The 22,990-nt window shown below is 30.6% G+C and overlaps 1 protein-coding gene across 1 annotated transcript; it reads left to right on the forward strand.

Annotated features, from left to right (window-relative positions):
• The first annotated feature begins 321 nt into the window (after positions 1–321).
• On the forward strand, positions 322–7,569 carry LOC122505816. The gene is made up of 5 exons (XM_043617663.1): positions 322–931; positions 1,363–1,629; positions 1,787–2,088; positions 2,908–3,178; positions 7,179–7,569. The coding sequence occupies exons 1-4, from the start codon at positions 793–795 to the stop codon at positions 2,926–2,928; spliced, it is 729 nt and encodes a 242-aa protein (XP_043473598.1). The 5' UTR covers positions 322–792; the 3' UTR covers positions 2,929–3,178; positions 7,179–7,569.
• Positions 7,570–22,990: the final 15,421 nt, after the last annotated feature.

The following is a 22,990-nucleotide window of genomic DNA, read 5'->3' on the forward strand; positions in this document are numbered from 1 at the left end:
AGGTTTATTGCAGTCATTAATACCTAAAATCTGACACAAGGATTTTCAAAAATATCTACAAAAATTTTTTTTATACAATTTTTTTAAAATTCAGAAAAATTTTTTTTGGTATTTTTTGAAATAATTTTTTTATTTGTTAATATTTTCATTAATTTTTCTCAAAATTACATTCCTGACAAGAAAACGAATCGATTGATGTATACAAAGTATATATTTTATCAAATTTTATCAAATTAATAAATATTTTTCTTTTTAAAAAAAAATTCAAATTTTGTATTTTTTTCATAATTTATTTAATATTAATATTTTGAAATGATTATTCTATCATAAAAAAGAAGCAATTGCCAAATGAAAGTGTAAATTTCACCAAATATTTATGTTAAGTATTTGAATTTAGCGCTCCTTTACACTCATTTGACTCCAACATTACCACTACTTGTGTATTACGCTTGCGCGAGAGCGGAACGCCGAGACTCGCTCTCTCTTCCGTAGACGCTTCCTTTGTGAACATCGTGTCTTAATAAAGTCTAATTAAAAACTATTAATATTGCTTTTTGGTCAACCCAGCCTAAACCAAATAAAACATCAAAAGGTTATGGGCCCAGCGCGCATTCACTGCGAGTGATCGGTTGCGGTTTTTAGTGAAAAATTAAGGATATAAAAGACTGACTTTTTCAACGAAAGTGTGCGACGTTATACGTGCAAGAGTGACGCTCAGTGTTTTCTTCCGAGAGTGATTATTTGAAGAAGCAGAATTTAAAAACAAAAACAATCTCTATTGTATTAATCGAAATGGATAAAATCGAGGATGTCGTACAGAAATGCAGAAAAGCGCTGGAATTGGAACCTGCTGGAAACGAGGATGTATTTATCGGAATGACCAAAGATTATCTCGAAGTAAGATTTGAGCCCGGGGGAAAGGTATCAATAAGTAAGTAAATTAATTGATCAATTATATTAAACGAAGAGTAACGACTGTCAAGAAAGTAAATAAAAGCGCAAATAAAAATTTACTTTAAAAGTTATATAACTATTTCACACGTGTATTTAATTTTACTAACGTCGATAAAGAAATACGCTAAGCAATCACGAGGAATCAGAGACGACAGTTTCGATACTAAATCAGAAAAGTTCACACGAATCCGTTCGTCTGGGTTGCTCCTGGTCAGATAGAGTTGTGTTCACTCTTGAAAATCAGAAGCAACTAGTCTCGCTCTTGAAGCACCCGGAAGTAACGAGTGTAACAAAGCGAACAGTTCCAGATTGATCTGACTTGTGTTCGGTCCGATCAATCTAGGAGCAGGTGAAAGCTAATTCTAATAATAAATTAAATGTTAATTAAAACTGAATTTTTATTAAAAGGCAAAAAACAACTGGAAGACGACTGGGAAGTTCTTAAGACTTTAATTGAACAAGCTTTCATGAAACCGAATCCAGACAGCGGCGACGTCAACAGTGCTAGCGAAAACTTACTCCACGAAAAAGACCTAGAAGGATGCCATAATACTGAAGATCAAAAAACGAATAATTCAACAGATAATGACGAAGAAATGTACGACAAATCAGAACCTGATCTTACTAGAAACGACCTCAAGGCTTTGAGCAGTGAAATTAACAGCGTTTCTGAAGGTAACATAAATTTATTTGTATGTACAGGTAAGTTCATATAAATGAAAATTGAGTAAAATTTTGTTTACACTTGATCTGATAATAACGAAAAGTTAACGAGTTAATAACAGTTGTTGTCGACAACACAAATTATATTTACGATAAATTTCTGTGGTAGGTGTGACACCGAAAACAGCAGGAGGTTCCGGAATTAACGAAGATCAAGTCAGGAACGATACGAAAAATCCGATTGAAACTGAAAGTAAACAACATGACAATGGCTGTGCAAAAATAAGTGGGAACAAACGACAATTAAATGACAACGACAGTACGAATTCTGGTCTTCTAGAAATAGAAGATAGATTAAACAAAAAATTTCAAAAGGTCGAAGATATGATGGATAAAACTTTATCCTTACATTTAAAAATGCAAGAAAATTTTAAGTTTTGGTTGAAGCAACGAGAACTGCAAGACGAAAAGGTAAACAAACCAAAAATAGAATCAATAATAACTATTCCTTCTAATCCGATAATTAAAGATAAAATTCCCTTAGTTAAAACAATTAATTCGATTAGAGAAAAAATACAAGAAAAACAAAATACGACTGAAAAAATAGACGAACTAGTTTTAAAATCAAATTCCGTAAAATCGGCTACGAGTACGGAAAATCAAATCAATAACACCGATAACATTGCAAACCAACTAAAACAAGCAATCAAAATAGAATTTATCGGGAAGGAAAGTATGATAAAACATGATTATAAATTGGAATCAAAAGTTAAATTTGAACACTTCTTTGAGTTTTTGACTTCAGAACTAAGAACAGTTGACTTACTTTATGTTATAAATAAAACAATAAAACCACCGGAAGGTTTAAATGAAAATTCACTAGAAAAGCATAAATTTAAAGTACGCGACATAATCTTAAATCGGGTAGAAAAAGTATATCAAACAAAAATATTACAAATTAAAGATCCAATCGAAGTTTTGAAAAAACTCAAAGAATTGAAACAAAGCGAAATTAACGTAACAAGTGTCATTGCTCGAAAACAACTGTATTCTTTGCAATACGAAATAAACCGTGAAACAGCAATACAATTTCTAGACCGTTTCGAAGACATAGTAAACGATTATGAGAGTATTTCTGGATCAAATCCACTATCCGAAGATGAAAAACGCGACGCATTGTATAATGCGATAATGGTACAAGTTCCAGAAATACAATCAGTCGAATTTATTACAAAGAACCAGACGGGAAAAAGTTTAACTTTTGATTCTCTAAAAATGTTTTTAATACAGGCAGAAGCAAATCGAACTTAAGCTGCTACAAACGATCATCCGACTTCAAAAGGGAACACTGTAGCTTCAGTCTCATTCGCCAACACCAATAGACAAAATAAGTGGATAAACGACAGATGCTACGAATGTGATGACAACGGCCACCTTAAAAACGAGTGTCCCCGAAAGGGACAAGGAGTGAAAAAGTGCTATGAATGCAACCAATTCACAACACACAAAGGATTCGAATGTCCACAACGATTGGCGAGACTAACAAAAGGACAAAATAAAGGTAAACGACAGTTTAATAAAAATAATAAATATGAAAATCAATTACAAGCAAGAAGCAAGCGTTCCTTCAAAGTTGTAAATAACCGCGGACATAAAAACCTTCAATTTAAACGAAACGATAATAACAAACCATATCATTTACGAAATAATAATTACCAGAATGTGAACAGATTTAAATTTACTAAAGACAACCAACAACCTCGACCAAGACAAACACAGACAGTAACGACAGACATCCCGAAAATCCACTTTGTCAACTCTCATCAAAAGGAAAGCACAGGTAAGCGTAAAGTATCTTTTATAATAGACTCAGGTGCAACAGAGCACCTCACAAATATTAAACAAATCTTAAACCCTTTTGAGAAAACGAAAACGAGTGTTATAAAGTGCGCAAACAAAGATAGCAAAGCTGATTTAACAGCAGACGGGATAGGGACAGTGACTTTAAAAACAAAAAGCAGAGAAATGGTAAATTTAAATAGAACAATTTACTCAAAATCACTGTCAGAAAATCTAATATCATTACGACATTTCGCCGAAGCAGGATTGTCAACCCATCTAGACAATAAAAGTGTTGAAATATACAATCCGAAAACGAAAGAGATTCTTATCTCAGGTACATACGAAAAACCTTATTGGAAAATAGAATCAACAATCACCACGAATAATAAAAACAATAACAATACCTTAACGAACGCAGTAGCTTTAGATACAGAAATTATTTCTGAAGAAATAAACGAAGACAAGGACGATAAAACGAAAGAGTTAACAGAGACGACAATAGAATCTAATAACAAAGAAAAATTAATTTTAACAAACGAAAATTCAGATTTAAACGAAAAAGTTGAAAACGAAAGCGCGATTAATAAATCAGATAAAATATCCGATATAGAAAATACTCAAAAATCGATAAACAATTACACATTTTCTGAATTCGATACATTACTTGCTACAAGAAAAATTACAAATATAGACGAACTACCGATGATTGATATATTCGATGATAATCCACTTTTAAGTAATACATGCAATAATTGTTCTAAGAACAATAAGGCTATGTTATGGCATGCTAGAATGGGACACGCGTCGTTATCATACCTAAAAAAATTACAAAATATTTGGCAAAATAATAAAGAATTGCAGTCTGTAAACTTTGACGACAGTATTTTAGATTGTGAAGTTTGTGCATTAACTAAATTAAAGAAATTACCATTTAAAAATAAACGAAACAGATCGACACGACCGTTACAATTAATACATTCTGACATTATGGGTAAAATATCTCCTCCTGCCTATCCTCAATCCTATAATTATATTTCCGTATTTATTGATGATTACTCACGATTGACACTTGCCTACCCAATGAAAACAAAAGACGAGACAGGTCACTGTCTAGAAAGATTCATTAAAAGCGCCAGAAATCTATTAGGTAAAAACGAAAAAATTTGTTATCTAAGATCCGACCAAGGAACGGAATACACAGGAGGGTATACGAGTGTAATCCTGAAACGCGAAGGGATAGAAAGACAGTTAGCATGCCCTGATACTCCACAACATAATGGAACTGCAGAAAGATTTAATCAAACATTACAAAAGAAAATAAGGTCCATTATGTTTGATTCTAAAATCCCAGCAAATATGTGGGACTTAGCACTGGGAGCGGCTGTATACGTGTACAATCGTACTCCCCATAAAGCAAACAATTTTAAATCTCCTCTGGAATTATTCGCGCCTGACTACAAATTCGACATAAACCAAATAAAACGTTTTGGTTGCCTGGCATACTGGTCAATACCAAGAAAACCAGAGTCCAAGTTTTCAGCACGAGCAGTACAAGGAATCTTAGTCGATTACACTCCTTCCGGATATATATTTCTAAATCCAGAATCAGGAAAATTCTTTGAGTCCAGAAACGTTAGATTTAACGAAAAACTCGTGTATGGGGATAGATACCAGAAAGAGTCAATTAAAAATTGGCCAACGACTGAAACAATATTAACAATAAACGAAAAGAACGAGGACAAAACAGAGACAGAAAACAAAGACAGTTCGGTCACAGAAACGGAGGGAGAACCGATAAAAAAAGAGGTAGACCTAAAAAACGACCATTAGAAATGGAGGAAGAAGAAAGCAACTCAATAAGAAAAGAGCAAAAAACGACGGAAACATTAATTCGAGAACCCTATGAGACTCGAAGCTGAAAAGTAGCAGACACGAGTTTTGCAAAATTTACAGAAAGCAAACAGCAAATAAAGGAATACGAATTTCCGAACATAGAAGAAGAATTTCTGCAAACAAAAAATAAAATTAATGACGAAGTATTATACTGTCTTCATGCAGAAATCAACAATGACCCTCTAACGTTCAAAGAAGTCATGGAATCAGAAAATAAAAACGAATGGATAAAAGCCATAGAAGAAGAATTAAATTCCATGGATAAAAATCAAGTGTGGTCATTAGTAGATCGTCCGAAAAGCGGGAAAAATAATAGAAGGCCGAATATCATTGACTCAAGATGGATTTTCAAACGAAAAAACGACAGTTCCGGAGTAACAAAATTTAAAGCAAGATTGGTAATTCGAGGATTCAAAGACAGTAACTCCTATGATTTAAAAGAAACGTATGCACCAGTTTCGAGACTAACACTAGTCAGAACAGTACTGGCGATGATAAACTATTATGATCTGGAAGCCAGTCAACTAGACGTAAAAACTGATTTTCTAAATGGAACGATTGAAGACGAAGTGTATATGGAAATTCCAGATGGAATGGAAATTTTGGATGAATTACGACAGTCTAAAGTATGTAAAATCCAAAAATCTATGTATGGATTGAGAATCAGTCCTAAACGATGGAACAAAAAATTCACGGAAGTTGCGAATTCTCTAGGTTTAAAAAGTAGCGATTACGATCCCTGTCTTTTCACTTGGAGTTCAGAAAATTCGTTAGTAATTCTGTTAAAATATGTAGATGACATGTTACTGGCCAGCAACGACAGCAAAAGATTATTAAAAATTAAAACAAAAATGATGAAATCGTTTGAAATAACTGACCTTGGTGAACCAAAGAACTATTTAGGAATGCAAATCGAACGTAATAGAGAAACGAGAGTTATGTCGATAACGCAAGAAAAATATGTTGAAAAAATCGTGGAAAAATTTGGCTTCGAAAAGGAATTTCCTAAAAATACTCCAATGATAACACGACAAGTCTCTAATTACGAACGTAGACAACGTGAAGACGAAAACGACAGTTTAGACGACAGTGATTTAAATATTCCTTACAGAGAAGCAATTGGCAGCTTATTATATTTATCAGGAGCCACACGTCCAGACATTGCCTACACAGTAAACGTCCTGAGTAGACATCAAATAAACCCTACCGAAAACGAATGGAACATGGTAAAAAGGGTATTTAGTTACATCAAAGGAACGAAGTCAATGGGTCTGAGATATCAAGGGCGACGAAACGACTTATTGGCCTACTCAGATGCGAGTTTTGCGGACTGCAAATCATCCATTTCCACATGTGGCTTCGTGATACGACTGTTTGGAGACACGATTTCGTGGAGAGCAAACAAACAAACGTACGTTGCGTTGTCTACATGTCAGGCAGAATATGTAGCAATGAGCCAAGCGTGTCAAGAGATAATTGCCATCAATAAGTCTGTAATGCAAATAACGGGAAAAAGTCTTCTACCAGCTACACGAAACTAAACGAAACTACACGAAACTAAACGAGTGGCGGAAACAAGCTACGGCACATGGTAGGAATACATGAAGACTACGTGAAAGAGTGTACTAAATTAGATCGAGTTAAAATTGAATGGGTTTCCACGAAAAATCAATGGGCTGACATAATGACAAAACCCCTTTCTTATGAAAATCACAATAATTTACGAAATAAGATACTAAATTACGATTTTTGAATGACTGTTTGTTTCTGAGTATTGTTTTAAATCAAATTCGACTGTAATAATTTATTTTATCTACTCTTTTTAGTTTTCAGAAACCAATCGAACCGAGACAAATAACCAAAAGGAGATGCAAAACGAGGACAAATCAAACAAATTAAAAAGAAAATAGAAGTTTATTTTAAAATTCAAAATTAGATTTATGTCCTAGGTTAAATTAATTTGTCAGTATTATTATTATTATTATTATTTTATAAGGAGTCAACCTCGGGAGGGAGTGTTAAGTATTTGAATTTAGCGCTCCTTTACACTCATTTGACTCCAACATTACCACTACTTGTGTATTACGCTTGCGCGAGAGCGGAACGCCGAGACTCGCTCTCTCTTCCGTAGACGCTTCCTTTGTGAACATCGTGTCTTAATAAAGTCTAATTAAAAACTATTAATATTGCTTTTTGGTCAACCCAGCCTAAACCAAATAAAACATCAAAAATTTATATAACAACTTATAAATTATAAATGCTTTATATAATTTTATTTTTAACAAATCTTCTGGACGAACCCTTTTGTACATAGTTTTTCAAAAGTTTGCAAAACCGCAATTTTTATACATTGAGGAAGCTAAATGGTCATGAAATGAACAACTTGTTTTAGTAGTAGCACCCTCGACCGAATGCCATCAGACAATCAAAATTTTGAGAAAAATTCAATAAAAATTCATTTTTTCAAAATTAAAGAATTCTAATTATCTGAAAATCACCTAATTTCTAGTTAAGACTGAGACCTACACAGTCCTAAAGAATAAAGAATTTTATTTACATTTTTAAGAAGTAGCAGGTCCACCAGAACGCCATCAGACAATCAAAATTTTGGGAAAAATTCATTAAAAATTTATTTCTTCTGAATTAAAGAATTCTTATCATCTAAAAATCACCTAAGTTTTAGTAAGGACTGAGCATTACACAGTTCTAAAGAATAGAGAATTTTCTATCAATTTTTTAGTAGTAGCACCCTCGCCCGAATCAAAATTTAAAAACAATCAAAATTTTGAGAAAAATTCAATAAAAATTTATTTTTTCAAAATTAAAGAATTCTAATTATCTGAAAATCACCTGATTTCTAGTAAAGACTGAGACCTACACAGTCCTAAAGAATAAAGAATTTTATTTACATTTTTAAGAAGTAACAGGTCCACCAGAACGCCATCAGACAATCAAAATATTTATTTCTTCTGAATTAAAGAATTCTTATCATCTAAAAATCACCTGAGTTTTAGTAGGCACTGAGCCCTACAGAGTCCTGAAGAATGGAGAATTTTCTATCAATTTTTTTGTAGTAGCACCGTCGCCCAAACGCCATCAGACAATAAAAATTTTGGGGAAAATGCAATAAAAATTTATTTTTTCAAAATTTAAGAATTCTAATCATCTGAAAATCACCTCAGTTCTAGTAGGGACTGAACCCTACACAGTTAAGAAGAATAGAGAATTTTTTTTAACATTGTTAAGTAGTAGCAGGTTCACCCGATCGCCATCAGACAATCAAATTTATGTGAAAAAATAATTAGAAATTTATTTCTTCTAAAATAAAGAATTCTTATCATCTAAAAATCACCTAAGTTTTAGTAGGGACTGAGTATTACACAGTTCTAAAGAATAAAGTATTTTCTATCAATTTTTTTGTAATAGCACCGTCGCCCAAACGCCATCAGACAATCAAAATTTTGGGACAAAATCATTGAAAATTCATTTCTTTAAAATTAAAGAAGTCTAATAAATTATCTGAAAATCTCATGAGTTCTGGCAAGGACTCAGACCTACACAGTCCTGAAGAATAGAGAATTTTATTCAGATTTTTATGTAGTATCAGGTTCACCCGAACGCCATCAGACAATTAAAATTTTCTGAAAAAGTCCTTAAAAATTTATTTTTAAAAAATTTAAAAATTCAATTTTCATTATAAGTATAAGAAAAATATTTTAAATGCAGTTTTTTTAGCGTCAAGTGTAAATATGTAGCTTTTTCATCTCGTTCTACTCTAATATTATATTGGAATCATTGTAATAATTTTAATTTTTTTTAAAATTTGACTTTTAAATGTTATAATATTGTAATTATTATTGTTATTATTATAAAAGTTTCTAACATTATTCTAAAGATAAACACATATTTATTAAAAACATTTTATCTTAAAAAGATTAAATTTTGTTATAAATTCTGTATACCTTAATTGCACCAATTTTTTAGCAATCTTGAAACAAGCTTATATAATATATATATATATAAAATCTTAAAATTTTGGAGGATTTTTATTAATTTAAGAAAATAGAAAACAAAAAAAGAATGTAGTAAAAAAAAGGACTATAATAATAATGGTATTTAGTTATATTCAGTGATAGTTTCAATCAGTTGTACAAATTAACAAATAATGATGGTGGTTATTCTTCTCACTTATAACCCTTCGACATTTCGATTAATAGTCCAACAATTCACATATTCTTCTTGCATGATAATATAAATTTATGCTAATAATTATTATTTTCAGAATTTCTAAGCATTTGTATATATAATCCATTGGGTTGTTGAAATAATTTCAAATAATCTTATTAAAAGAAAAAATAATTTTTAAAGTTCAAACATATTTTTTCATTAAATTTTTTTGATAAATCTACACCATATCATGTTTTATATATTTTCTAGATATATAAACTGTTTTTGTTAAATACCAACACTGTGAGTGATAATCGACTAAAAGCGTTTTTTCAATAAATGCAAAGTACTTTTTTTCCAAGTTAATTAATTGGAAAAGGTAAATGTAATGCATTTTCTTTTAGTGTTTTCCTTATATTTTGTGATGCAATATTGCATTATTGTTCCAATCTACGCAAGAAGGCTAGAGACAGGAGGTGAAACTTCGGTAGTGAGGATTAGTCAAGAACCTTTCTTTAACCAGGCGTTTTTCGTTTCGAAAAGTCGCCGGCGCGGTGCTTCTGCACATCACTCACACATTCAAATTCTTGTATACCATATGTTTTACATATGAGGCATTATTTCTCAAACGTCCCAGCCCAAAAAAAGTCTTGGGATTGGCTTCATATTTTGGGAAATTGTTATCCTATATGAAAGTAATAAATTTGCAAAATATTAGTTCTTTTAAAAAAAAAATCTAGAAAGTAGTGTTGGTTGAAGTTTTGACATTTTCAGTAACACTGTGATTTTCAAAACCATATAACTTTTATAATACTTTACCGATTTTAATGTTTCTATAATGCATTCAAAGCATTTTTCATGTACTTTCTAAAAATTTTACAAAAAAATTTTTAAAAAAATTCTAACCCTCTTTTTTTAAAAAATAAAGTTTATTTTTTAATTTTGACCCAAATGGGTATTTTTAAAAAAAAATTTTTTATTTTTTTTTGAAAGCTGACATTTTTTCAAAAAAAAACATATATGTTTCATAGTGGGATGGCCATAAGTTTAGAAGATATTTAAAAACAAACTAAGCGGCGCGCCCGCGTCGCTGTACGTTACGCTGTCGCTGCGCCGTTGAACGACACAAATATTACTGTTTCCTCTTCATCTGCTTCAGTAAAAGCTCTCTGCATTCTACAGGGTTGACACTGTCATAAAAATAATGCCTGCATTACTGTTACTAAAAAAAATTTTAAATAATTAATTTTGAAAACAGAAGGGTAAAGCTTAAAAAAATTTTTGACTGAACAATTTTGAATAAATAATAAAATTATAATTATAAATTTAATTGACGAGATAATAAATCATTTTTTTTTATTTTTTACTCGGCTTTTTTAGAAACTCCTGGAGTAATTCTTTTTACTTTTTTTAGGAAAATTATCAAATTTAAAAATTCCATAGTCTACAATATTCTCCAAATAATCGAATTTTGACTGCAAAAGTTCTTTTTGACTAGACGCAAAAATATTGTAAAGAAACCCAAACATTTTACAGTGGCAAAGACATCTACTTTGAGACAGCAAAAAATATTAAAGAACAAATTTGATAATGCTCAAACTATACAAGGAATTTGATAATTTTCCTAAAAAAGTAAAAAAAATTACACCACGAGTTTCTCAACAACAAAAACCGAGTAAAAAATGAAAAAAATTATGTACTATCTCGTCAATTAAATTAAAAAAAACTCTTTTAACTTTACACCCAAGTTAACAATAATACGAACGCAGGCTTTTCAAAATTACGTATACATATAAATCTTTATTTCGATTGAATCAGAAAAGTATTTGATTTTCAAGCATTAAGCTTTCTTTTTCAAAATTAATTTATTTATTAAAAATAATTTTCTTTATAATTATAATTTTATTATTTATTCAAAATTGTTCAGTCAAAAATTTTTTTAAGCTTTACCCTTCTGTTTTCAAAATTAATTATTTAAAATTTTTTTTAGTAACAGTAATGCAGGCATTATTTTTATGACAGTGTCAACCCTGTAGAATGCAGAGAGCTTTTACTGAAGCAGATGAAGAGGAAACAGTAATATTTGTGTCGTTCAACGGCGCAGCGACAGCGTAACGTACAGCGACGCGGGCGCGCCGCTTAGTTTGTTTTTAAATATCTTCTAAACTTATGGCCATCCCACTATGAAACATATATGTTTTTTTTTGAAAAAATGTCAGCTTTCAAATAAAAATAAAAAAAATTTTTTTAAAAATACCCATTTGGGTCAAAATTAAAAAATAAACTTTATTTTTTAAAAAAAGAGGGTTAGAATTTTTTTAAAAATTTTTTTGTAAAATTTTTAGAAAGTACATGAAAAATGCTTTGAATGCATTATAGAAACATTAAAATCGGTAAAGTATTATAAAAGTTATATGGTTTTGAAAATCACAGTGTTACTGAAAATGTCAAAACTTCAACCCCCACTACTTTCTAGAATTTTTTTTAAAAGAACTAATATTTTGCAAATTTATTACTTTCATATAGGATAACAATTTCCCAAAATATGAAGCTGTTATAGTCAGCAAAAATATATATCCCCACCTGAATTGTTTCATATTCAACATGAGCTGCAAAACGTATTTGCAACTCAGTCTTATTCCTGCCTTTAAAGTGTAATATTGAGTATTATAATAAATTGTCACTCTCAGAAGTGATAAAAAGTAAACTGTGTCTATTTTATAAATTAGACCGTAACAAAGCCAATCACAAGACTTTTTTTTTGGGCTGGGACGTTTGAGAAATAATGCCTCATATGTGTATGATATGATTTTAATTTGAGGTTAACTTTAAAGTGCAATCAGTGCAATCGAGACACAATTGACAATGTGTGTCATAACGGATATATATAGAAATAATGTGAGTGATTATTAAATTAAGTGTTATTCAAATAGTTAAAAATTCCGAAAACGTGCTGTGTGAAAAGTTGTAACAAGAAGAAAGATAAACACAACACTATGACTATTACTTTTTGTTAACTTTTAATACACTTCATGCTACAGTTTACACATTTTTTTGTTTTTAAAGTTGAGTCTCCAATTAGACAAGGTGCGCATCGATGTTCATAGCTATAGGTATACTAAAGTTGAGTCTCCAATAAGACAAGGTGCGCATCGATGTTCATAGCTATAGGTATACTAAAGTATGCTGTGGTATATCTATAGCTATGAACATCGATGCGCACCTTCTCTCACATTGGAGACTCAACTTAAAACGTTTTTTTAATAACTGTAAGATGTTTGAAAATATAAACACTTATATTTCATATTGTATTTGTATAGAATACATTTTCCCGTGTTTACGTGTGTTTGATTGCGCAGAAGTCCATCTGGTCTACTGCGGCGAAAACTTTTTTTGAAAGTAAACGCCTGACCATACATCAGCTGAGCGACTCAGCATTGCCATACCCCCACTACCGAAGTTTTACCTCCTGTCTCTAGTCTTCTTGAATCTACGGTTGAAAATAATTTAATTTTCCTTTTTCAAAATAGCGCCAATTTCTGGGTGTGAGACACAGCATATCTCCAGTTGTGTAACGAGCGACTATTATCTCGCTCGAATCGTGATTCGATATTAATCGAAATGCGATTAAAAGTCGCGGGAAAATATAATATTAATTTTATATTTTAAAAAATAATATCCTGTCCATAGATTGAGAAGAACTTTCTGCGTTCGATTTAGTAAATATGTTCCTAAAATATTGTATTCTTCAAATATCTCTCTATCAATAGCCGAAATATAACAAAAGATGAAATACATATGTTTCGCAGACACAGTGTCTTTGAAAATATCGCTACAAAAAATAGTAAGGTTTAAACACATTTCCAGCAATATGAGTTTGTGTATTGTCACTCTGAAGACAATATACCCTTAAAACTCAAACACAATTGTCAACCATAAACTAAGAGAGATAACCCCAAAGATGTCATAAAAAACTGTCTTTCAATTCTCAAGTAGACCCTCTTTGGAGGTAAAACCATAAAACACATCGGTTGACCAACGTACATTTTATCCTTTTTCTCAGGATAAAATCACGTACTGGAAAAACCCAGTTTTCAATACTTTTTAGAAATGTTAATTATTCCACTACTTTTATAAATAATTGTAATTTGCATATTAGATTATTTCTATCAATCTAACATCTAATCAATTATTATAATATAATTGATAATGAATTAAGACTTGTAAATAAACTACATTCAAGCTTTATAGTTAAACAATTAATTTGTTATAACTATCATGACCATTAACTATGTATAATTCTATATAATATTTACTATATTTGTAACACGTATGTGTCATGTACAGGTGTAAATATAATTATTATAAATATAAATATTATTATTAGAATGTATGCATGTGTATATATATATATTGAAATAATTATCATGTGATAATTATTGGAATCATAATGTTATGATGAATGTGTATGTATCAACATCGACAAGTATGACGTATGAGTCGGTATTAGTATTAGTGAAGTGCATAAATGTATCTACTATATAGTGGGGATACTACTATACTATACTATACTACTGTATAGTGGGGGATGCGCGTCATTTAGAACATGCGCATTTCCTCCAACATGGACTAACAGCGGAGAACAAGTCCGCTGGACTGTAACTACAGAGAAGATTTTAAGTTGACTATTGACTAGAAAGGTTGCTTCTAAGCTTCCTTAGTCATAACTTGTATTCTTGAACTTTTAGTAAATAAATATTTGGGTTTACTCTCAAGAAGACTGATTTCCTTCAATAATTAATTTTATTAATTATTGAATGGCTTATTCTACTTGTGAGCTTTTTCCCTCCGTTTTAACGGAATATTCACGTTTATTATTTGAAATTTCCCGGTTCCTATCAAGGATTTGACCAAATTCTGAACTCAACGAATCACCGAGCAGTAGTCGCGTTTGCGCGAGTAATTTACATTTGTGCTCGTAACATAAATTGGGGGCTCGTGCCCGGGATTTGGTACGGAAATTCAAAATTTAATGTGATTGCGGAAACTTTAAAATTAAAAGTGCATCTTGAAGTGACATTTTTGAACTCAGTTATTGCGAACAAGTGCTGACAATCTTCTTTTCATTAAAGACCTTTAAAGTGTTTGTTTGCGATAAACTTGTAAACATTTGGAAATTTTATAAATTTAAATTTTCATTTTTGAAATTTATTGTTTTGTTTTCTTTACACAAAAAGGAGAATGACATATAATCAGTGAATTTCTATTTTAATATCTGAATAAAAGTGCTCCTAGATAGACAATTTTATGGTTTATTTTATTTATGAACTATTAATTACACTATTAAATACAGTTAATTGATAAATAAGGTGTAATTATTAAATAGAAAAAACAAATATTTAACCATATCAAATCTTTCACTAAAAAAAAAATATTGCTGCTGGATTCAACAAAACGATTCTTCAGAAATCCTGAGATTCTTCTTCCTTGGCGGTGATCAATCTACATGTTCCTGACCTGCTTAACCTGTGTTGTGTTGTGCGGGAGTGAATTCTCAAAGAGAAAAAAAGGTCATTTCCGAAAATAAAAATTTTATTAGTGTTGTGCTACAATATTCCTCAACAGTGGAATAAAGGTCTGGAATAAAGGTTTGATTAATTATAAGTTTTACTGTAATGCCTAAATTCGATCACATAATTTATTTCGAATTTTAACTCAATTTATAAATTTTCTTGCTTATTAGAAGTATTAATAATAATAGAATTATCTAATTTAATTGACATTTTTATTGTTAAACAGTATTTTGAATTATTTGAATTTATATTAATCAAATTGATTTTTATAATAATTTTTAAATATTTGTCTAATATTTATCAAATCCAGTTTAATTTTGTCGAATTCATGAATTTTTGAATTTGTATTAATCAAATTGATTTTTAAAAATAATTTAAAAATTTGTCTAATATTTATCAAATTGAGTTTAATTTTGTTGAATTTATAATTTTCAAATTTTTCAAAATGGGAAATAACAAAGGTTGGGAGGAAAGTCCCATAAATCAAAATGTGATCGATGACGGCACGTATGATGCTGAAATTTCAGATAATGATAATGTTGATGAACGTGATTCTATTTTAAGTATCGACAGTATTGGAACTCATAATAACAAAACAAATTCTGTTATGTCAAAGGGTCCTTCTCAATCTAAGGATATTTTTTCAAAGTTTAAAGAGGACGATATTATTGAAATTGCTAATTTCGTCCGCAATTTAGATAAAAGAAACGAAACAAAAACTCGGAATATAGAGTCAAACCTTTGCAATTCAAATTCAACCCAAAGAGTTAATTTCGAGAAGCCGTATGATATTAGGGCTCTTCAAGCAATTGCTGAATAAATCCCAATATTTGATAGTTCATATTCGTTCAATGTTTTTTAAAACAGGTTTTAAAGAAGCTCATTACTACGCTTTTAATAAATTAAGGGACATTTTGTGTACTGAACCCTTGCTTTAATATCCTGACTTTTCTAAGGATCTTATTTTATCCACTGACGTTTCTCAATATGGCATTGTAGGCGTTTTAAGCCAAAATTTTAATGGCAAAGTTCTCGCTATGCTTTTTCTGTAGAGAATTTTAGACCCCATTTGTTTGGTCGCTCATGTAAAATCGAAACTGACCATAAACTTTTTATATGGCTTCAGAACATGAAAAAAAAACCTAACTCGAGAATTTTACGATGGCGTGCACAGTTGAGTAAATTTCAACTTTTAATTGTTTATAAAAAAGGTGTTCAAATTACGAATGCCTTGTCACGTAATCCTTGGGATGTGCCAGAGGAGGAAGTGTCGACAATCGATAATTCTGTACTTATGAATGAATGAATGACTAAGTAGATCCTTTGGAATTAAATTCAAACCCGGTGCACGAGGTGACCTTGTCACCTGTGCATCCTAACCTAACCTCCCAAAGTACAGAAAATAATAACGAGATCGACACTGACTGCTTCCATATTCTAGAGAATGAAATGACAAAAGAAAATTTGTTAGGAAAAGGTCACATATTAATGACCAAAATGTTAATTGTGAAGACCGGACTCCTTGGGGGTATCCCTGTCACTCAAACCGGGGGTGCATGTGGAGAGGGTATCTTTGAATAAAGAAGGCTCGAAACGCAGCATGTACCCTGTATTGACCTTGTCTCAGATACATTCTCTGAGCCTGGTTTGGTTCGAGATGGGCACACAGACAGAACTTGTGTGTCTCCTCGAATGACGAGGTTGGTGCACAGACAGAACTTGTGTACCTCCTCAACTAATGTTCTCGCTAATGACGAGGTTGTCGGGGCGTATGTACTCGGACTGAGTCAGAGAACAGAAGTTACCCTTTCTCCTGACGGTCAAGAACGACTTGGACGGAGACGCAATTCTCAAGATTGTGATGTCTTTGGTGATAACGTACTTTCTCCTCAGAATCACGAGAATTGCACAATTTTAATGACATTGATGGCAGATTGTTGTCTGCATCAGGTCATGGTGCGAGTGCAGCCGTACACGAGGATTACGACTTCACAGATAACGACGAATTTCAAGTGATGAAGATTTTGTTAATAGCGAAACAAGCACGAAAATTCTCGAGGGCGGAAAAGATTTAAAAGTAAATTTATATAAAAAAAAAAAATTTGGTATTTAAATTAAAAGACAAAAAAAAAAAATTTTTTTTTTCTCTTAAATCAGAAAAACTAATTTCGAGACCCCTTTTCAATTGCATGGCCTTCAGTCCAATCATCAATTCAGCCTTGTCTTAACGATTTATTGTTCGTTTCGGCTGTCCAAAAATAATTCATCCTGAATTTTGTAAAATTTTAAAAATTAAGAAAATTGTTCCACAGCATTCCATGCGCAGTCTCTAGGATCTCTAGAAAGGAACCATCATGTTTTAGTACAATATCTTAAAAATTATTGTCAGAAAACAAATTTGGACAGATAGTTACCTTATGCAATGTTTTCCTATAATATTGCACAATACGAAGCGACAGGTTTCACACCTCACGAACTCATTTTCGGTAAAAAGGGCTCGCATCCCCTCTGAATTTTCAAAGCAGGAAGTTCCACTCACTTATCATTTATTTGTAAAAACATTAGGTGATAAATTATCTGAAAAACAAGCTACATGTAAAGAAAAAATTAGACGCGAATTATGCCGGTCCATTTAAAGTCATTTAAGGTTTTGATAATAGTAACGTTGAACTCGAAATGAAAAGAGGTAAAACTAAAGTTGTACATACTAACCTCCTTTGACCACAAACACTCAAATTATTTTGAGATAAAGTAAATTATATAAATCTTACCTTTCATAGATTGATATAATAATCAAACAAATACAGTTTTAATTGTTTTTTAAACTCGGAAATAGTTACCAAAAATTTGTTTTCTCATTTTTGTGAATAATATATTGTCAAAATAATTAATTCGTAATTCCTTTTTGGGGAGGGAGTGTGTAAAGAGCAACTTGGACTTGCTCTATTTTTTCTTCCAAACTTTGCACATCTAACTCCTTATAAATTAATTATTATTATATTTCCAATTATTTTTCATAAACAAACAATTTACGTATGTAAACATTGACAAACGTGAACTACATATTCAGTCAAGAGATAGACAACTTCATAACCGAACCGCTCAAGCCCGGTTCACAACGAATCAAAAACCTTAAGGCTCATTTGCATAAGCTTTACTGGTTGCGCAATTCGCGGTAATAAATTGCGTAAATTTCTTTTTCTTTAAATATATAAATATATATAAGTAAAATAAATAAATAAATAAATAAAAAAAAATAAATAAATAAAAAAAAAATAAAAAAAAAAGAAATAAATAAATAAATAAAAAATAAATAAATAAATAAATAAAAATAAAACAAAAAAAAAATAAAATAAGATAGATATTTTATCACTTTAAGCATAATTATTATTATCATATTTTCGAATAATCAATTATTCTTTTTTATTAAGGGGGAAGGTGTAACGAGCGACTATTATCTCGCTCGAATCGTGATTCGATATTAATCGAAATGCGATTAAAAGTCGCGGGAAAATATAATATTAATTTTATATTTTAAAAAATAATATCCTGTCCATAGATTGAGAAGAACTTTCTGCGTTCGATTTAGTAAATATGTTCCTAAAATATTGTATTCTTCAAATATCTCTCTATCAATAGCCGAAATATAACAAAAGATGAAATACATATGTTTCGCAGACACAGTGTCTTTGAAAATATCGCTACAAAAAATAGTAAGGTTTAAACACATTTCCAGCAATATGAGTTTGTGTATTGTCACTCTGAAGACAATATACCCTTAAAACTCAAACACAATTGTCAACCATAAACTAAGAGAGATAACCCCAAAGATGTCATAAAAAACTGTCTTTCAATTCTCAAGTAGACCCTCTTTGGAGGTAAAACCATAAAACACATCGGTTGACCAACGTACATTTTATCCTTTTTCTCAGGATAAAATCACGTACTGGAAAAACCCAGTTTTCAATACTTTTTAGAAATGTTAATTATTCCACTACTTTTATAAATAATTGTAATTTGCATATTAGATTATTTCTATCAATCTAACATCTAATCAATTATTATAATATAATTGATAATGAATTAAGACTTGTAAATAAACTACATTCAAGCTTTATAGTTAAACAATTAATTTGTTATAACTATCATGACCATTAACTATGTATAATTCTATATAATATTTACTATATTTGTAACACGTATGTGTCATGTACAGGTGTAAATATAATTATTATAAATATAAATATTATTATTAGAATGTATGCATGTGTATATATATATTGAAATAATTATCATGTGATAATTATTGGAATCATAATGTTATGATGAATGTGTATGTATCAACATCGACAAGTATGACGTATGAGTCGGTATTAGTATTAGTGAAGTGCATAAATGTATCTACTATATAGTGGGGATACTACTATACTATACTATACTACTGTATAGTGGGGGATGCGCGTCATTTAGAACATGCGCATTTCCTCCAACATGGACTAACAGCGGAGAACAAGTCCGCTGGACTGTAACTACAGAGAAGATTTTAAGTTGACTATTGACTAGAAAGGTTGCTTCTAAGCTTCCTTAGTCATAACTTGTATTCTTGAACTTTTAGTAAATAAATATTTGGGTTTACTCTCAAGAAGACTGATTTCCTTCAATAATTAATTTTATTAATTATTGAATGGCTTATTCTACTTGTGAGCTTTTTCCCTCCGTTTTAACGGAATATTCACGTTTATTATTTGAAATTTCCCGGTTCCTATCAAGGATTTGACCAAATTCTGAACTCAACGAATCACCGAGCAGTAGTCGCGTTTGCGCGAGTAATTTACATTTGTGCTCGTAACAGTTGTGAGACGGTGTCGACACCTATCTGGGCGGCATAAAAAATACGACTTTGCAGGCATACTATTTAAATGTTGTTTTGATATTTTTTCTAGTATTTTTGGGCATGTCAAGTTGAAAAAAGTCAATTGATTCAGAAGAAATCAATTTTAATGCTCTTGTTGAATCTATTAAATTGTGTTTATTTGATAGTCATATTTTGGCGAATAAATATTATTATTTAGTATATAATAATCTCCTATAATATTAACATATTCGTTGTCGTTTTGTCGTCCGTCGTTCGTGTACTTCCGTACTTCATCGTTCGGTCGTTCGACTTTTATCATTTATTCATAGTATCGTATATACATATACTCATTGTACATACATACACGAATGCTCAGTAGTGTTCTATGAATATCAGGCATGCGCAGTAGTGTTCTGTCAATATTACTCATGCACAGTAGTGTTCGGACAATGTTTCGCATGCGCAGTAGTGTTCTATCAGAATCACGCATGCACAGTAGTGTTCTATTACTATAACGCATGCGCAGTAGTGTTCTTATTAGTATCAAGCATGCGCAGTAGTGTTCTGTCAATGTCAGACATGCGCAGTAGTGTTCTACCAATGTCAGGCATGTGCAATAGTGTTCTGTCAATGTCAGGCATGCACAGTAGTGTTCTGTCAATATTACGCATGCGCAGTAGTGTTCTATCACTATAACGCATACGCAGTAGTGTTCTATCACTATAACGCCAATCATATGATTATTTTTTCAAACAGCGAAGGGGTTTATAATATTGTTTCAATTTTTTTAATTCTTTTGGTCTCAGTTTGCCAACCTGCATTTTCTAAAAAAAAGTTTCGTATATTCGCATAATTCAAGTTATTTGAATCAAATAAATATATAGATAAAAAAAATTATTTGAATGAGATAATTTTTTTAGCGTGCTAATCCTTTTACGTAATTAATTTATTTATTATAAATTTGGTATAAGGACTACATAAATAATTATTTGACGCAATTAAAGAGATATTGGTCTAAATTAAAATAATTAATTATGAAAAATAATTGCATATTTGATATAAATAAGGGAAATTCTACGTCAACACGGACAGAGCTGATAAAAATTCTTCGTAGATGTATAGTAAATCAACCAGTTGTCTTATAATGTATCATATAAAATAAACAATTAACCATTACAAAACTAGTAATGTAAAAACTTGAATAACTTGAACAAATTTTAATAGATTTTCATTCAACTTGGTAAAAAGAAGTTTAGGCTGCTGAAATAAGAAATAAGGTTGAAATAAGGTTGCTGAATAAGAATCTAAAATCGAATTTTTAAATTTCAAAATGGTGGATCCAATATGGCGGATGAACCTAAAAATAATATTTTTAAAAATTGATCAAATTTGCTTGAATCTGGCTACTAGGGGGTTTTTGAGATCGCTGAATACGAATTTAAAGTCAAATTTTTAATTTTCAAAATGGCGGATGAACCTAAAAATATTTTTCAAAATTGATCAAATTTAAAAAAAAAAAATTTTTTTTTCAAAGAGGACCTAATTTCCTTTTCTATGTAATTTTACATTTCCAAATTAATGAAATTGTGAAATAGAAGCAAATTTATTCAATTATTTTCTTTTAAAATGTAGTTCAAGTTGTGTTTACATTTACCCCGAGTTTTTGAATTCTCGGGGTAAATGTAAACACTTAATTATTTATTAACTAAATTGACGAAAATCAAAGTCAATTTTTGTTAGGGCATTAATAAGAAAGAATTACATATTTTTGTTTGATTTTTAAATTTATTTTTATGCAAATGCGAGACAAAATACTGAAACTGTAAAATTTTGATTTTCAATCTTTTTTGCATTAAAAAATAACTTACACTATGGCCTTGCCAATTGTCAAAATAAAATACTGTTTACATTTACCCCAAATGACCCTAATGTTTTATGTATTTTCTAAAGTAGTTTTTAGTACAGAAAAATTGTTCCAAATTTTTTGAATTTTTTTGGTCTAAGTTTGACGGCCTGCATTTTCTAAGAAAAAAATTACACGTTAATGCTTATCAGTAATTCTTATAGTGTAGCAAATGACCTTTAAAATAAGCTTAAGATCATTAAAAAGCGTTTATTATTTTAAAAGTTATTCAAATTTTTGTAAGACATTGAAAATGACGATTTTTTAAAAATATCTAAATAAAATATGGGCCAAATGACTTCTAAAAGATCTTGTTCTTTTCAAAATTTTATCATCTTTCAAAAAATAAAAAGCAAAATATTTGAGTTTCCATACATTTTATGTTTTAAAATGTTTTTCAATCACCTAAAAATGGATGGTCTCTCAATTTTGACATGTAGTGTAGATTCGTAATCAGCGACCCTAAAAACCACCGAGTAACAAGTTTTAATCGAATCTGATAAAATTTGAATTTTGTCCGCCATATTGGATCCGACATTTTAGATTTAAAAAAAAACTTTAGATTTATATTCGGGAATCTTAAAAAACTGTTAAAGAATGAGTTACAGAATAGTTTACCTCGTTTTTTGCTTTTAATTCATAAAAGTATTTTGAGATTTTTGGACCATTTGACTTTTGACAGCTCTATTGGCATCGGAAATGAAAATTTGCAAAAAAATGCCCATCGCCATCTTAAAGTACATGAATGTAGAAATTTTTTAAGCCCTAGAACGTTTAAATCTATCAAAGCAATTTTTGTTTAGAGCTCTGTCCGTGTTGACGTGCGGAATGTCCCATTAAATATTTAGTTACACTCGACTCTCGGATCTTTTGCATTCAGATCTTTTACACTCTCGATTCTTTTGCAATTTTTCTCCCGCACCTTTTACCTTTTACATTAAATAAATAAATGACTATCAGAGTGACAAAATATTTATTTCACGATAACTTAGGTTATCTAAAGTGAATTATAGCAGCTTCTCCATTATTAGAGTTGTGCAAAAAGCTCGATCGAGTATTTCAAGCTTTTCGTTTTTCTAGCAGAGCTGAGCAGAATCAATCCGAACTTGAACCAAATTCCATCCGACACGTGCAGTATTA

Source organism: Leptopilina heterotoma, unplaced genomic scaffold, assembly GCF_015476425.1.
Source record: "Leptopilina heterotoma isolate Lh14 unplaced genomic scaffold, ASM1547642v1 Lhet_372, whole genome shotgun sequence".
Taxonomy (NCBI): domain Eukaryota; kingdom Metazoa; phylum Arthropoda; class Insecta; order Hymenoptera; family Figitidae; genus Leptopilina; species Leptopilina heterotoma.

Excerpts from the sequence above, each read along its gene's own strand:
- LOC122505816 (XM_043617663.1), top strand. The coding sequence starts at position 793 with ATGGATAAAATCGAGGATGTCGTACAGAAATGCAGAAAAGCGCTGGAA. Across the intron at positions 1,630-1,786 it reads AATTAACAGCGTTTCTGAAG|GTGTGACACCGAAAACAGCA; the intron begins GTAACATAAATT and ends TTTCTGTGGTAG. Across the intron at positions 2,089-2,907 it reads GAGAACTGCAAGACGAAAAG|GCAGAAGCAAATCGAACTTA; the intron begins GTAAACAAACCA and ends TTTTTAATACAG.